General features: G+C 45.8%; 1 protein-coding gene across 1 annotated transcript in view; it reads right to left on the reverse strand.

Moving 5' to 3' along the window:
* The window catches only part of CAND1 (cullin associated and neddylation dissociated 1), a 2,253,229-nt gene that overhangs the window by 1,922,609 nt on the left and 313,059 nt on the right, over positions 1-17,561 (reverse strand). The window contains exon 7 of the mRNA XM_044088050.1: positions 3,707-3,852. Within this exon, the coding sequence (XP_043943985.1) occupies positions 3,707-3,852 (146 nt within the window). The remainder of the gene's footprint in view (positions 1-3,706; positions 3,853-17,561) is intronic.

The following is a 17,561-nucleotide window of genomic DNA, read 5'->3' on the forward strand; positions in this document are numbered from 1 at the left end:
GCTTTAATTTTTGAGTCCAGGTGTTTGCCATGGTATGTATAAACAAAAGGAGAAGGCCTTGGAAATCCAGGCAGAAACAGCCTGCTTTATCACGGTTTCCCCAGAGCACTAAGGGACTTGGTCTTCTTGTCTAAGTAGAATCTTAGTTGTCTGTAAACATCAAGGGAATGCAGGACTCTCTCTCTCTCTGTCATTCTGGAGATGTGGAAAAAAGGTGAGGAGATGTATACATTGGTTCAGGGGCACCTCACTGACCACTTTAGGCATGAAGGCTGGGTTAGTCCTTAGGGTCACTCGATCCTTGTGAAATATTAAAAAAAAGGTGGTGTGACCATGAAGGTCTAGAGTTCTGACACTCTCCTGGCTATGTCAGGGCCACCAGAAGCACAGTTTTCCATCTGCAATATTTTTGAGAAGCTGTAGCTGCTGGCTCAAAGAAGCAATGGTGAGATTCTCTTAACATGTAGTTCAGATCCCATGGCAGAGGAACTGGCCTCCTGGGGGACCTGAGATGCAGTGCTCTGTTCAGGAATAACTTCACTTGAAGTCTGGCAGCAAGTGGAGGATCAAGACACAGATATGCAGAGATAGCAACAAGGTGGGCCTTAACTGAAGAATATGCCAGCCCTGCCTGGAATAATTCACACAGATATGGCAGCACTAAGGGGACCTCTCCTTGAAATGGGTCTAGCTGCCTTTTAAGACACCAAATAAAGAACCTTCTCCATTTGGACAAATAGGATCTTCTAGTATTGGGTTTTCTGGCCTCCTGCAGGACATTAAGCAGGTCCTCAAACGTGTCTGAAAGGGATCAAAACTCTATTACCCACAGGTTAGGCTCAGAGATTCCAAGTGAGGATAGATTAAGGAAGGCTCCCTTGCCTATTTGAGTAGGTCCACTCTGAGGTAAACTTGTGATGACTGCCCCTGGCTAAATGCAGAAAGCGGAACCAATGCTGTCTTGGCCAAAAGGGAGTCAGCAACAAGTGTTTTGATTTGCCCTTCTGAAGTTTCAACAGGACTTTGCACAGAGAAACATCCCCTTTGAAGACACTGAAAAGGCGTCCGTTGCCCTCACTAGTGGACTGGGTAGCCTGGTGCAAAATAGTGGTAGTTGTCTGTTCAGAGGGGAGGCAAACAAATCTATTTGTGGTGTACCCCACTCGTAAACAATGTCCAGGAACACATCCCTGTGAAGCATCCATTCATGGGACTGTGACATGGACCTGCTCAGAATTTCTGCCCGTGTGTTCTGTGCTGAAGAGATAAAAACTGCCTGCAGGGAGACTCCCTGTTGGGCTGCCAATTTGCAGGCTTAGAGTGCAAGTCTGCATTGCAAGTAGGAATTTTCACCCCCCCCCCGTTTGTTCACATACCATAGAACTGTAGTGTTGTCTAAGAACAATTTCAGGGGTCCTTGTTTTAAGATACGTAGAAAAGCTCTCTAGGCAAATAAGACTGCTCATTTCCCTGATGTTGATGAGGTCCTACCTGAAGGTGTCTGACCAGGTATCTTGCACTCTCGGGCTGCCTAAAACAGCTCCCCAGCCCAGATCCGAGGCATCTGTGTACATCTCCTGAACTGGGGGGAAGGGGTTGTAAGGGGGAATCTTGAGTTGAGTGTGACTTGCTACAACCACGACAGGATCTCCTTCCTCAGGCAGGGAAGGAAGGGAATGTTGAAGTCCAAGGGGTGTGAATGTTGGGTCCATACTGACCTCAGGTACCAATACAATTTTCTCATGTGGAGTCCTGCCAATGGCAGCACTGAGATAGTTGAAGCCATATGACCTAGTAATCGGAGATATTGAGTGGCTGTCATAGCAGTGGCGTGGAAGACAGAGAACAGGTACTATAGGTTTTCCACCTTTTGGGATGGAAGAAATGCTCTCATGACATCTGTCCTTATTCTCCACCCCAGAAAAACATGGTCCTGGAGGGATTCAGGCTGGACTTGGTGCAACTCATGTTGAATCCCAGTGCCAGCAGGAATGCAATAACTTTGTGAAGTTGGTGGTGTAGGGGGATCTGGAACATTCTGCCTGTACCAGTAGGTCCATCCAGGTATGGAAAGATAGGATTCCCTTGAACTCTGCAATAAGCAATAACTGGAGCCAAACACTAGGTGAATACCCTTGAAGCTGTAGCGAGTCTAAAGGGCAAAGCAGAGAACTGAAAATGTGAGGAACCCATGGAAAAAACATATTTCCTGTAGTTCGGCCTTATCAGGATGTATGAGTAGGCATCCTTTATGTCCAGAGTGGCTAGAAATCCCTGGGGCATTACCAAGGGAAGGCGGGTCTGTAGAGCAAGCATACAGAAGGTGGGTACTTGAAAGAAAAGGTTGAGGTGGGAGAGATCCAGGACAGGTCTCCCTAGTTCTAAGGAAGGGTGAACAATGAAGAGTCTGTAGTAAAAGCCATTTCACTGCTCTGCCAGGGAAACGGGTTGTATGGTTCCTTGAGAAAGAAGGGTCTCTATGGCTGAAACAGAGGGAGCTGGTCTATGGGTGGCTGTAGGATGCCTCTCCAAGGAGGATGATGATTCACATCATGTAATAACCCTTTTCTATAATGGACAAGACCCACTTGTCTGAGGTAATGCTTCAACAAACTGAAAGACAGCGAGAGAGCCTTAGGGACAGGGGAATGGACTTCTGAGGTATGGAGAGCAAAGGCAGGTAGTCACAGACTACCTGTCTTGAAACTGAGGTGCCTGAGCAGGCTTGGAATGGGTCTGTTGCTTCTTGGTGCTCTTTCTGCTCCTAGAATGAGGGGGTTGGAGCAGTGTGTTTTCTAATGAAATGGGTTTTGGTGAGGCAGTTTCTATGAAATTTGGGGATAGCAGAGACAAGCTAGTGTTTGAGATCCTGGAGTTTTCCCCCTTTTGTTGATGGGTCTTGAACAGCTCAGCCACTTTAGCACCAAAAAGGACAAAGTTATCCAGGGGAGCGTTCAAGAGTTTGGCCCTAGTATCATCAGATAAGGGCTGTAGTCTTAACCATGAGCCTCTCCTTAGGACTGAGGCAGAGGCTGCAGACCTGGAAGAGGCTTCTGCAGCATCATAGCTGCATCTAATTGTAAGTCTTGTGACTTGAGAAAACAATGAGATGAAGCTAGATATCTGAGCCTTTGCAGGTGAGTCAGGGAGCTCTGTCAAAAGCTTAATGACCTGAGCCAAAAAGTCCAGGGCAAACTTGGACATATGTGACTGGTAATTTACTGCCCTAAAGCCCAAGGTAGCAGAATTGTAAACTTTTTTGCCAATGGACCCTAATGTCTTCCTGTCCTTGTCTGTGCATTTTGAGTACCAGCATTTCAATAGGTAGCCATATTTTTACACTTTGGAGATGCTCAAGAATACACAATCTCAGGCATGTAAATGGCTCTGCTACCACATGCATGATATGTCTCAAACTTCAATGTGACTCTCTAGAAGTGTAAACACTTTTTTCTTCCACCCAAAATATTTCGGTCTAAGGTACTGTAACAAGTGCAGTGAGCACTGTAGAGCACATTAAGACAAAGAAAGTAATTTAATAAATAAAATTAACTATAAAAAAGAACAGTACAAGGCTTGCTGAAGGAGGTGCAGATTTGGCACATCCATAATTCTAAGACAAAACTGGTAATGAATTACACCATTCTTTTCTTCTTGATGAGGCACAAACCAATCCCGCTTGCTCTATAATTTCAAGAAGTCTTACCTTGATCTTCATCATCCACCCCTTCAGCATCCATTGCATTTTCGTCTTCATCTTCATCATCATAATTGTAATTTGGGTCATAAGTCAAGTACTTAAGGCAAATATTTATAACTGTAGTTACATGAGCATATACTTCCTTGGGGCATCTAAAACAGAACAGGCAAAAAAAAAAAAAAAAAAAACATGAGAAGTAGCCAAAGTAGAAAAACTAAGACACAGACTGGAAACAAAATGGTATCAAATATGCCAAAATAAAACAGACATTACGCACCTATCACTACTTTAGTTTTGTTTCCACTACTCAATTTCTGAAATGAAGCACCACTACCTGGAGTCAATTTTCATCAAAAACTCTGAAGGGAATGTTGCTTCCAGGATAGAAAAGAATAAGAAGTTATGTACCTACCATAACGTTCCATGTTAGTTGTAGTCTTCTCACCTTCATTCTTGCTGGTTGGACAGCGTCCCTAGCATCTCAGTTCTGGGTGGCTCATCGGAACAGACTCTTCAGCACAGTGGAACCAAAATCAGCTCTGCTCCTAGAGGCCACATCCAACTTATAATGAAAAATAAATGTATGGGGAGTGGCCCATGTAGCTGCCGCACAAATGGCTTCCATTGGTAATCTTGCCTGAAAAGCTACAGAAGTAGCTAAACCCCTAGTAGAGTGGCCTTTTGGTTTAGCAGGGAGCTGTTTGTTCCTCAATTGATATATCAAAGTAATAATAGAAGTCAACCACCTAGATAGAGTTACTTTAGACAGTGGTAGACCTTGTTTACCTTCAACATAGGACAAGTAGAGCTGATCTGATTTTCTAATTTGTTTAGTCCTATGCAAGTACAAACGCAATTGTCTATGAACATCCAACTGATGTAATTTATGTTCAGCTTTGTTGGAATAATTTGGGAAGAAGACCGGAAGATCAATGGACTGATTCAGATTACTCTCAGAAGGTACCTTAGGAAGGAAGGAGGGATTAGTCCTGAGCAAAACTCTGTCATTATGGAAAACTAAATAAGGAGGGCGAACACAAAGGGCCTGGACTTCGGAAACTCTTCTGGCTGAGGTAATTGCCACAAGAAAGAAACTTTAAGCTACTTCAAAAACCGAAACCTTGCACCCCTTCTGCTGACCGTCTCCCATCTGAATTCCTACAAATAGCCGCAAAAGCCATAGCCTATCCAATCTCTATCCTCATTAACAGAACTATCTCAGAAGGCAAAATCCCTGCTCTATGGAAGATATCCCACATCATCCCTCTACACAAAGGTGGTCCTTCTAATGAGCTTTCAAACTATCGCCCTATTGCTTTACTCTCCCCTTAAGCTATGATCATGGAAAAGTGTGTTCACAAATAATTACTTAATCACTTACTACAAAATAACCTACTTGCAAACTTGCCAACACGGCTTTAGACCATTCCATAGCACATCGACTGCCCTCTTATCCTTTACTGACTCTATATATAAAAGTCGTAACAATAACTCTCTTTCCACTGCACTATTAACCCGTCGAAAGCCTTCGATATAGTTATCCATAACTTACTACTAGACAAACTAAATGCCCATTCTCTCAACCCTCAAGCTATACAATGGTTTAGGTCTTATCTGCAAAATAAACAGCAAGCAGTACTTTGGCAGAACAACTTGTCTTTTCTACTACCAGTTAATATTGGAGTACCCCCCAGGGCTCTATCCTAGGTCCCCTACTCTTTTCTTTATTTATTAACAATCTACACATGAACATACCCTCAAGCCACCTGCATTCAATACGCTGACAACTCCACCTTAATCTGTACAGCTAAAAATATAGCCACTATCCACTCCCTTACCCAAACTGTTTTTCAAAATGTTGAAAACTGGCTTATGCAACACTGCCTCCTCCTAAATCCCAAACCCACTCCTTTCTTCTCTATAACCTCTAACAATGGTACCAACATTACCCCAGATACTACAACCCGCCTACTAGGTGTAACAATTGATAATTGTCTCAGCTATGATGAACACATCAACTTCACCATAAAGTCGGTTAACAAAAACTTGGCACCCTCTATAGAATCAAACCCTTCCTTAGCCCTTCTGCAAGAAAAACTATTGCCCAAACCCACCTCATTTCTACCCTTTTCTATGCCTGTGTTATGGTTTACTATTGAAATGTCGAACGGCACTACATCGACTGTACTATAGTCGAACACGGAAGTTCGAAAATAGTAATGTCGACGACAAAAAAACAATCTAGGACTGTGTTTTAACATGGGTCGAGGTAGGGGAGATGTTTGTAGTTCTGAATAATACTGAACACCTACCTCAACCCATGTTAAAACCATTCCTAGATTGTTTTTTTGACGTCATTACTATTTTCTAACTTCCGTGTTTGACTATAGTACAGTCGACGTAGTGCCGTTCGACATTTCAATAATAAACCCTGTGTTATATATACTAACCTTTCCAAAAACAACCTCTCTAAACTCTCCACCTGTTATAATAGCATAGCTAGTTTCATCACAAGCTCCCCCTTTAAAACTGACCACTGCCTTAACCTCAAACAACTAGGATGGCTGGAATTGAAAAAACATATACTCTGTCAACAATTACTTATTAATCAAACGATCCTATACCACCCTAACACCCCTATCCTCACCAATCTAATTACACCCTATATAAATCTATCCACACTCCGCTCATAAGCTTCTAGTTTCCTCAAATAAAGCTAATAACAAAGCTGGGGATTCACTATTCTCAAACACGGCAGGAAAAATCTGGAACCAGCTTCCCCCAGAATTATCTACCCTTGCTTCTACTTCTCTTTTTAAAAAAACATCTTAAAGAGCATCTAAAAACTCATTGGCTTTGTCCATGCACTAACCCAGACTGATATTTTTCTTTACTTTTTCACTTACCCCATTCCCTACTCCTTTAACCCAAGTCTCCAAAAAGTACAGTTTTGTACCTACCATAAATGTAGATGTTAGAGTGCTAATACAGCTGCAGTCATAACAGATGGGTTCTCCTGCCGTCAGGTGGGTCCTCGGTCGGCCGAATTCCAAAGTCTAGGTCCGGCGTCGGTTGTCGTCGCTTCTTCCCTGACGTCAGTGCGACAGGGGTATAAAGGAACCAGCCGACGCCATTTTCTTCAGTTTTTCTTGCCCCAGATGTCAGGTGCCCCCAGAAGGAAGGCAATACATAAATTTATATAATAAAGCAATGCAATATAATCAAACTACAGTAGTTGCAAGCAAATGCACCATAAATGAATACCCCAATCAGGTTGTATGAGGAGGTGTTCCCCAATAGGCCTGTCCCAAGAGGGGAAGGAGGGAGGGAAACCTGGACTGCAGCTGTATTAGCACTCGAACATCTACATTTATGGTAGGTACAAAACTGTACTATGTTCATCGTGCATACAAGCTGCAGTCATAGCAGATGGGTAGAATCCCAAAGCTAAGAAAAGGGTGGGAGGCACTAGGTGGAACTAGGAGGTGCCAGGATGCCCTGCAAGACTGCAGTGGCAAAGCCTGCTCTAGTTTTGGAGTATAATGGTAGGTGGTAGTGCTTGGAGAAGGTATGCACAGAACTCCAAGTGGCTGCTTCCAAAATATCTTTGGTAGGAACTCCTCTGAGGAAAGCTGCAGAGGTAGCTGTGGCCCTTGTGGAGTGAGATCTGATGCCTGCAGGTACAGTTTTACCATGAAAAGAGTAACAAAAGCGTATGCAGTGGGCTATCCATTTTGAGATTGTCTGTTTGGAAATTGGCTTCCCTTGAGCTCCTACAGCATAGGACAGAAAGAGCTGTTCTGTTTTTCTGAAAGGCTTTGTTCTGTCCAAATAATAACGGAGCTGTCTGTGGATGTCCAAGGAATGCAGTAGTCTCTCCCCTTTGTTTTGAGGATTAGGGTAAAAGGTCGGTAAGTGGATAGCCTGATACAAAGCTACCCTGGATACCACCTTTGGCATAAAGGAATGGTTGGTTCTTAAGGAAACTCTGTCCTGATGGAAGATTATAAAAGGTTGCACAGCCATGAGGGCTTGTAGTTCCGATACCCTGCGAGCTGAGGTGATAGCCAGAAGGAAAGCTGTTTTCCAGGACAAATATTGCAAATCTGTTGAGGCAGCTGGCTCAAACGGAGGCAAGGTCAGCTTTTCTAGAATGAAATTGAGGTCCCAAGCATGTATTGGTTGTTTCCTTGGGGGTTTTATGTTCTTCGCCCCTCTGAGGAACTGTCTTAAGAGGGGGTGAGAGAATAAAGGTGGATCAGTGTTGTATTCTGCAGAAATGGCTGAGGCATGGATTTTGATGGAAGAAAATGAAAGTCCACTGCTTAGCAGCTCAGCTAGATACTGTAATATTTGAGGTAAATTCAGTTTTCCAGGATTCTGGCCCTTTTTCTCATTCCAGGCACAAAACAGTTTCCATTTTGTGGAGTAAGCTTTTCTAGTAGACGGCCTTTTGCCCTCCAAAATGACATCCAGCTCCTCCTTGGAGAGTAGGGTCTGTTGTGATGTTAAGGAATCTTCCATGCGGCCAGATTGAGTGTTTTCAGCTGACTGCGAAGAGTTTTGAAGCTGTGCTGAGTCGGAAGAGGCATTAGAGGCAGGGTCCATGGTGGAGAATGTGTCAGGCTCCTCAGGAGTGAATACCAGTGCTGTCTTGGCCAGTCTGGAGCAATGAGAATCATCTTTGGTCTGTCTGCTCTGGTTTTTAATAGAACTTTGGGCAGCAGAGGAAGAGGCGGAAAGGCATAAACTGTCATTGTTGTCCAACTGAAAGAGAGAGTGTCCACTCTCCAGGCCTGTGGATGAAAAGTCCTTGAGCAGAATTTTGTCAATTGGTGATTTTTGTGGGAGGCAAAGAGATCTATGTCTGGCCTTCCCCATGCTTGTATTATCTCTAAAAACTTGAGGATGCAACTTCCATTTGTGTGGATCTGTCATACTTCTGCTTAGGTTGTCTGCCAGCGTGTTTTCCTTGCCTGGCAAGTACTGTGCTTGAAGTTCGATTTGTAATTCCAGAGCCATGTTCCAAAGTGACATGGCCAGCCTGCATAGGGGGTATGAATGGGTTCCTCCCTGTTTGTTTATGTACCACATTACTGTGGTGTTGTCTGTCCTTATCAATAGTTGACCTGGATGCAGAAGGTCTTTGAAAGCTATAATAGCACTTATTACTGCTAGCATTTCCTTTTGATTGATGTGAAGGTGCTTTTCTTTTTGGGACCATTTGCCCTGAATGCACCGATCTGTCATGTGCGCCCCCCAGGCGTAGTCCGAGGCGTCTTGTGATGACTTGATTTGCTTAAGGCTTGCAGAATGGGAGACCTGTGTTTGTTTGGCATGCTTGAGCCCACCACAGAAATTCCTTTTGAAGACATGGAATTAGTGGTAAGATTGTTTACAAACTGTGGCTGTGTTGAGACCATAGGTTTTTCAGGTACCACTGAAATTTCCTCATATGCAGCTTTGCACATGGGATTAGTAGGATGCAAGATGCCATGAATCCCAGAGCCTGCAGGATTTTCCTTGCAGTCAGCCTGGTGAAATTTGCTAGTTTTCCGAAGTATTGAGTTAGTTGTCCCCGTTTCTCTGGCGTGAGGTAGGCCATCTGAGTGTTTGTGTCCAAGTTGGCACCCAGGAAAATTATTTTCTGAGAGGGTATTAGCCTTGATTTCTTTTTGTTGACTGCGTATCCCAGAGAATTCAACAACATTATTACAAAAGCCAGATGTTTCAGAAGTATGTGCTTGCTGTCCGCTTGGATCAGGCAGTCATCCAAATATGGGTATATTTTATCCCTTGAAGTCTGCAGTAGGCAATTACTAATGCCAGGCATTTCGTGAATACTCTGGGCGCAGTAGATAAGCCAAAGGGCAATGCAGAGAATTGATAATGGGTTGAACCTGCAAGAAATCTGAGGTATCTTCTGCAATTTTGTCTGATTGGGACATGCAGGTATGCCTCCTTGATGTCCAATGTTACCAGCCAAGACTCCTTGCCCAGCATGGGAAGAAGCTGCTGTAATGTGAGCATCTTGAATTTTTGGCACGAGTAAAAATGTGTTTAGGATGGATAGGTCCAAAATAGGTCTCCAATCTTTTCCCTTCCTTGGTACCAGGAATAGTCTGGAATAAAAACCTTGACCTTGTTCTTGAGTAGGTACCTCTTGAATAGCTTTCATGTCCATGAAATCTGAAATTTGTCTTTGTGCCTCTGCCCTTTGATTGTGTGGCAGGTTTGGCAGGCCTCTCATTTTTGGAAGGGTGTGAAAATGGAATCTGTAGCCTCTGTTTATAATGTCCAGGATCCATTTGTCTTTTGTGACAATATGCCAATTTTTCGAAAATAATGCCAGTTTTCCGCCTAAGGGTGCTGCCATTTGAGCCTTGCTTGGCATGCAAAGGGGAAAGTCATTGGGCTTGCTTTCTGAATGGCTGCGAACTATCCTCACTACCTCTGTGTAGGAGCTTGCCATTGTCTGCCTCTAAACGATCCTTGAGATTGCCCTCTGCCCCTCGGGCGTCTGTATCCACCTCTTTGGGGTCTGTCCGTGGTTGGAAAGAACCAATTTTTGGAGGGCCAATTTCTACTGAAACGTGGAGGTTGTACCTGTAGAAAATCTTTCACTGTTTGCATTGATTTAGCCTTTTCCTCCATTTTCTTTAATACCTCCTCAGTTTTAACACCAAATAATACATCCTTTTGTAGAGGGGCATCTAGTAATTTTAGCTTTGACATGATCTGGTAAGGTTTGCTCCTTGAGCCAGGCATGTCTACATATGACTGATCCTGTAACAGCAGCTCTACATGAGGCCTCTAGAGCATCAAAACCACATTGCAAGGTATGTTTACCCACTTGTTCTGCACTATGCATCAAATCCTGCAACTCCTTCAAGTCTGGTTGTTCAGGTTGTGACATTTTGCTTCTCAACTGTGATAACAGAAACTGTTGGTACTTTAACATATGGAACTGGCAGTTTAATTCCCTCATGGTTAAGGTGGCCAAGGTGTATACCTTTTTTCCCCACCTTTCTAAAGATCTGGAATCTCTCTTGGAAGGTAAAGGATTTTTAGCAGTTGAGGCCTTAATTCCCTTGGGGCCCTGTGAGATGGTTTCTGGGTCAGCCGCATGGCTTTTGTATAGAAATTGGTGCGAGTCAGGAACCCGGTAGTACCAGTCAGGTTTGAATGGGGCTGGAGGTAAAGAATCCGGGTTAAGGCAGGCCTCTGAATACACATCATCTAGTATGTCTAAGACAGGAGGTATAGCCAGAGGCCTGTGCTGAGGGAGCAAGAGAAAATCCCTAAGCCTTTTCTTGGAATCTGAATACTCTTGACCTTCCCAGTGGAAGTGCTCCCTTAAGGTATGCAAGGTTTCCCCAAATGAGTAATCCTCTGGAGGGGAGACAGAGGGAATGGACTCCTCTGCATCAGAATCTTCAAAAGTGGAGTAAAAATGTTCCTGTTCATCCAAGTGCTCTGAAATAATGGAGGCCTGGTCAGAGGAGGGGGATTCTTCCTCCACTCTGGGCCTTTTGTCCGGGGGGGGGGGTGAGAACCCCTGATAAGAGTAATTAAATCCTCAGCCATTTTAAGCATCTGTTTTTTAGGCATGGGGCCTGGAGAAGGGCCCTGTGTAGCTGGTCTCTTAGAATGCATGGCTGCTTTAGACTTGGTGAGCGCCTTGATGGAAAAAGAAGAGGAAGGTCTGAAGACACCCTGATAGGAGGCAGACCTGTCTACATTTTGAGTTTCACCACCAAGAGTGGCTTCGGTATCTGTAGTCGGGGTGTGGGCAGAGGAGCCTGCGACCTCGGGCACAGAAGACACCGCTAATGAAGTGTCATCGGTAGGCAGGGGCTGCGTAGGCGCCTCGCTGAGAACTGGACCACCTGTAGTCGGGCCTTGGCGTGGTGTCGGTAGAGGCCGCAGACCTCGTGTGTTGGTCCTTATCTTTGCGTTTTTTAGGCAAAAGTGGAGTCGAGTATCCGACTACATAATACAGTTAAATTTTCTGCCAAAATAGTGCTGGGCGAACTCCGCCCGACGCTTAATGGTGTGTTTGTTGAATGTAGCACAAAAACGACAGACCGAGACGTCATGGTCTGGGCCTAAGCAAGGAATGCAGAGGGAATGAAAATCCTTATGCGGTATTTGCTTCCCACATGAAATGCAATTATTAACTTTGTCTGACATCGGTCTGAGGCAAGAAAAGTTTCTAGCGGTACTTAGCTTTCAAGAAGACTTCGGTTGAAAAATATTCGTAATCTCAGGAGCTGGCTGACCAGCACTTGCAAACTGCTTCTGCTTCGGGCACCGCGCGGCAAGAAAGACTGAAGAAAATGGCGTTGGCTGGTTCCTTTATACCCATCGCACTGACGTCAGGGAAGAAGCGACGACAACCGACGCCGGACCTAGACTTTGGAATTTGGCCGACCGAGGACCCGCCTGACGGCAGGAGAACCCATCTGTTATGACTGCAGCTGTATGCACGATGAACATCTAGTTACTACTCTTTCTTTGAATTATAAGAATAACACTTGTGTTTCTCTTCCCTACCTGAGACTTGCTCATACCTTCTACTGTGTTTTGTATAATTATTTAGTAGAATTTCTACTAAATCTGCTATAGTTTAAAAATGTATTATTATTACTCCTTTTAGACTAATACTAGTCTGTACTGTAATCCTTTATGTTTTTATACATTGTTAACTGTCACTGTTCATGCTTGGAGCTTTTCTCCCCGGGCCTCTACTGAAAATGGACATATATCCAGCCAGACTAGCCCGGTTAACAAATGTAAAATAAAATAAAAATAAATAAAAATAAATGAAGCTTCTGGTTCAAGGGGGGGGCAATATTAGGGAAGCCAAGATCAAATTAAGATCCTACGGAGGCGGGGGATCTCTTACTGGGGGCCTGAGCAAAGTAGTCCCTTTGAGAAAAGCTTTGCAAAGCTTATGGGACATACTAGTTTCAAATAGGCCTGTATGAAAATTTGAAATTGCGGCTAACTGAACTCTAATGGTGGCAGAAGAGGACCCGGCCTGAAAAAGTTCCGCTAAGAAATCTAAAATGTGGCGGACCGGGGCTGAAAAGGGATCTATGTTTTTAGACTCTGCCCAGCAAGAGAAACGTTTCCACTTACTAGCATAAATTTTTCTGGTGGTAGATTTGTGCGAAGATAAGATGATTTCACGCACCGATTGGGAAATGTCCGGAAGCCTGGCCAAGGTTAGAAGTGGAGCAACCAAGCAGTGAGGTTGAGAGACTGCAGGGATTGGTGCAGCCCGCCCGACTGATGGATCAGGAGGTCTGGTAATGGGTCCAGGGCTGTCCAGGAGGTGATGATGCAGGAGCGGAAACCAAATTTGTCGAGGCCAGTAGGGGGCAATGAGGATCATCTTGCATCCCAGCTCGGTAGCTTTCTGTATTAGTTTGGGAATCAGGGAAAATGGAGGGAATGCATAAAGAAGTCCCTGAGGTCAATCGTGGATTAGAACGTCTCTGGGAGGGTATCCGGGAAGAGGGAGGAGAGAAAATAAACTGTCGCACTTGCTGTTGAAGGGGGTGGCGGAAAGGTCGCAGCAAGGCTGACCCCATTTGTGGAAGATTTGGTCTGCCACTGTCTGATTGAGAGACCACTCGTGAAGCATGAGAATTGCTCTGCTCCGCATGTCCGCTATAACGTTGGACTTCCCAGGGATGGGTGTTGCTATCAGAAACCGCTGGGAAGAGATCGCCCAATGCCAGAGTCTGAGTGCTTCTCGACATAGGGGGTAGGACTTGGTTCCGCCCTGCTTATTGATGTACCACACTACCGACATATTGTCTGTCTGAATTGCAATGGTCCTGGTGGGAAGAGAGTTCTGAAGAGTTTGCAATGCTAAAAGCACAGCTCTCATCCCCAAGACATTGATATGCAGATGGTACTCGTGGGGTTGCCAAGTGCCTTGGACTGTCCTGCCCTGAAAGTGCCGCCCCCCACCCAATCAGGGAGGCATCCGTGGTCACCGTGGCTACTAGAGGAGGAAGAACAAATGGTCTGCCCTGGGGTACTGACGGGGAAACCATCCACCAAGCAAGCTGGTCTTTGCAGGTCTGTGTAATCATAATCATGTGAGACATTGGAAGCTGTAGAAATTACCACTGGGTGAAAAGCAACCACTGAAGAATCCTCATATGAAAACGAGCCAGGGGGACTAGTATGATCGCTGCTGCCATGAGGCCCAATGTCTTTAGGACGAATCTGGTCTGAATTTTCTTGCATCCTAATAACACCTGTACATGTCGGCGAATATCTAATACTCTGTGTAACGGAAGTCTCGCTGACATGTCTTTTGTACTTAAACTTGCGCCTATAAAGGTTATAGACTGACAAGATGACAATGCAGAATTTTCGAAATTTATTGTGATACCTGGCTTGGAGCAAGTTTGGATGGTGTAGTTACTGGCTCGTAGCAGCTGATGTCTGGTGGTAGTAGTAAGGAGCCAGTCGTCTAGATAGGGAAACACCTGGAATCCTTGCCATCTCAGGTGAGAGGTAACTACTGCCATACATTTGGTGAACACCCTGGGGGCTGTGGTGAGACCAAAGTGCAGAGCTCGGAACTGATTATGACTGGCTCCCAGCCGGAAGCAGAGGATTCTTCTGGAGTGCCTGTCCATTTTGATATGGTAGTACGCATCTTGAACATCTATGGAGCACATCCAATTGTCCTGAGCCAAAAAGGGTAGAATGGACCGAAGCGTGACCATCCGGAACTTCGTTCTTTGTACAGACCTGTTTAGTCTGCTGAGATCCAAAATGGGTCTCCAGTCCCCTGTCTTTTTTGGTACCAAAAAGAACCTTGAGTAAATTCCGGATTCTTGTTGGTCTGCTGGGACTCGTTGGATGGCTCTTTTTTGTAGCAGTTTTGAGATCTCTTGGACTGCTCGTTCCCTTAGACTGGGTGGAACATCTAGAAGGTATTTGTTTGACCTTAAGGGGGTATGAACGACGGGAATTCTGTAACCTCCGGATATGATAGACTGTACCCATCTGTCTCGAGTTGTCTTGCCAGGCTTTTGGGTAGAGCGATAATCTTTCCCCAACTGCCTCCGAAGGCAGGCAGCTGGGCAGCCCCTCAGGGATGCTGGAAGGGCTTGTCAGAGAAGGAATCTCTGCTGCCCTGATTTTGCGGGCCTCCTCTGCCTGGAGGGCGGCGTCTATTGTTGTTCTCTCCTCTGCCCCTGGAGGAAAACTCACCACGTGTGTCAGGCACGGCTCCCTGGGGTTTCCGAAACCACATTTTGCCACTTTTCTGACCTTTGGGGTATGGTCTAGAAGGAGTGGAAAAACGGACTCCCACAGCAGAGAGTGTCTTGCCTTCCTGCTCACACCTGGTAAGGGTATCCTTCACCTGTGGTCCATAAAGAGCAGAACCATCAAAAGGGGTATTGGTGAAAGATGCCTTAAAGGGGTCTGCAAAGTTACATAACCGCATCCAAGTGTTCCTTCAAGGCCAAACCTGTGCCTGCGGCTCTACTCGCCCCATCGGCCGCATAAGAAATGAGCCGCATGGAGGAGTTCACTATCGAATTGAGTCACCAGCTGGGAGGTAATCTTATCCTGGGCCCCCGCAGCTGATGGATCTTGAAGGGCATCTCCTAGCTCCTTAAGGAGATTCCTTTGAAGGCATGTAAAATGGCACAAATACTTCAGCGACCACATGGAAAAGGTCGCTGAGGAAAACATCCACTTCCCGTATCTGTCCATCATCCTAGACTCCTTATTAGGGGGATGGACAAACGAAGTCTCAGCCAACTCTTTTTGTGGCCACTGCTACCACAATAGCATCAATAGGGACACCCTTTGTCAAAAATTGCTTGTCTTGTGGTGCTGTGATGAATTTCGTGGGCCTTCGGGGAGTTGGTTCCACTGTGTCTGGGGCTGACCACGCCTTTCGAGCCACCACTGCCATCAGTGGATCGAAAGGCGGAGATACCCAGGAGGTGGAGGGGCGAAAACCAAACGCGCCCAGATATACAGACTCATCCTCAGAAGGGTTAAGGGTAGTCCAGTTCTCAAGGATGTCTGAGAAGGAGACTTCTTCAGATGGGGACCTCGGGGACCCTTCCGAATCCTCCAAGTCGGTATCCGAAGTGACAGACTCAGGGGAGTCAACATGCTTCCTCTTACATTTCCCTCTTTCGAGGGGGCTCCTCTGGATGATCAGGGGAGGCCTCAGAAGAGGAGGACGCACCCACTGGGGCGACCTGGAGCGCTTGTTCTCCTCGCTTGGGGTCTGGAGGAGGGGCAGAGGTAGACGCAGGCACCATGGGGGGAGGAGCCGAAGAGGCTGATCGTGGGGCTGACTGAGGGACCATCACACTCCTCATGACCTCTAAGGCACCCCTTCCCGGCAGAAAAGAAGGCTCAGGCTCCAAAGAGACCGGAAACCTCCCCGGCACAGAGAGGGATGGCTCCAAGGCCAATGTAGGAGCTGAGCTCACCTGCGCCGAAGCTCCGAGAGGGAGAACGGGGTCGGACAAGGGTCCGATGCCACTAGCCCCCTCGGAACAGATGAGGGAGTCTCTGTGCCCAGATCCCTCCAAGGACGGCGCCATGGAAGTGATCGGAGCCAAAGGAACCGAAAGGGTAGGTATCGGCGCCGACGGTTCCACGATCCAAACCCCAACCAGCTCCGGCTCCGAACTCAAGGGGTGAGTCGAAGGAGGAACTACTGTAGAGACGGGCAGAGCCGAACCCTGATGAGGGGGGCTGGATAGCATTTTAGCCAGGGCCTGCGATTTCCGAAGTCTGCTCACCACTCTCTCCAAGTCATGGTCAGACAGTCTCGAAGATCGAGGAGAGAGATCGGTGACTTCGCTCCGACTCTAACAGTGGCGACCCCGGAGCCAAGCGAATCGACTCTAGAGATGGGGGCCTAGAACGCTTTCGGCTCCCTGAAGGTTCCGACACCAGGATCGGAGCAGACTGAGAGGCAGGTACTTCGGTTCCTGCTGGAACCGAAGTCGAAGCAGATGCCACACCCGACGACGGCTCCGAGCAGGGAGTCGACGGCTTCGATGGCTTGGAAGGTTTCCCTGGCTGAGTCTTAGCAGGTGACCCTTCAGGTTTTGGTAATCCTCTAAGAATTAACTTATTCCTACGCTCCTGCAGGACTCTTGGACTAAAGGCGTGACACACCAAACAAGAGTCCTGCAGGTGTAGGGCACCCAAGCAGTAGACACAAGAAGTGTGACCATCTGTCAGACATTTTCTGACAGCATGAGTCACACTTCTTGAATCTCGATACCTTAGTATCTTTGGACATCCTGTAAAAAAAAAAAAAAAAAAAAAAAAAAAAAAAAATCGCAGGAAAAAAAGGCCAACAGTAGGTAACAAGTATACCACACCTTAACAACACAAACACAATAACGATAATATATATACTATAAAAAGTAAAGTACTACAACTATTTCTACCTGAAAACACTACAAAAGATATTTTAGAGAACAAGGGTTAGCCTCTAACTAAAACGGCTACCTTGAAGAGAGAAAAAGAGGGGGGGGGGGCTCTAACAGTAAAAACGAGTTTTCTAAGGGGATGGGATAGATCTAAAACTACACAGAGATAAAAAGTACTAAACTACTATAATAAGAACTAAATGCTAACTATTTATATGAAATTTTTTTTATATAAAACCTATCAAAAGACAAAAATATGACCTGAGCCAGCAAAAGCAACCTCGCAGCAGAAGCGGCAAATGAGATCTGGGGATCTAGCGCCAGGCATTGTGGGATATGGGGAGGCCTCGAGCCAGTAAATAGCTCTCGAGCTTTAGAAGATGGCCTAGTCAGAGCCTTGGATCGGCTCCGAA

Source organism: Protopterus annectens, chromosome 11.part0 (assembly GCF_019279795.1).
Source record: "Protopterus annectens isolate FY-2018-M chromosome 11.part0, PAN1.0, whole genome shotgun sequence".
In the NCBI taxonomy this organism is placed as follows: domain Eukaryota; kingdom Metazoa; phylum Chordata; order Ceratodontiformes; family Protopteridae; genus Protopterus; species Protopterus annectens.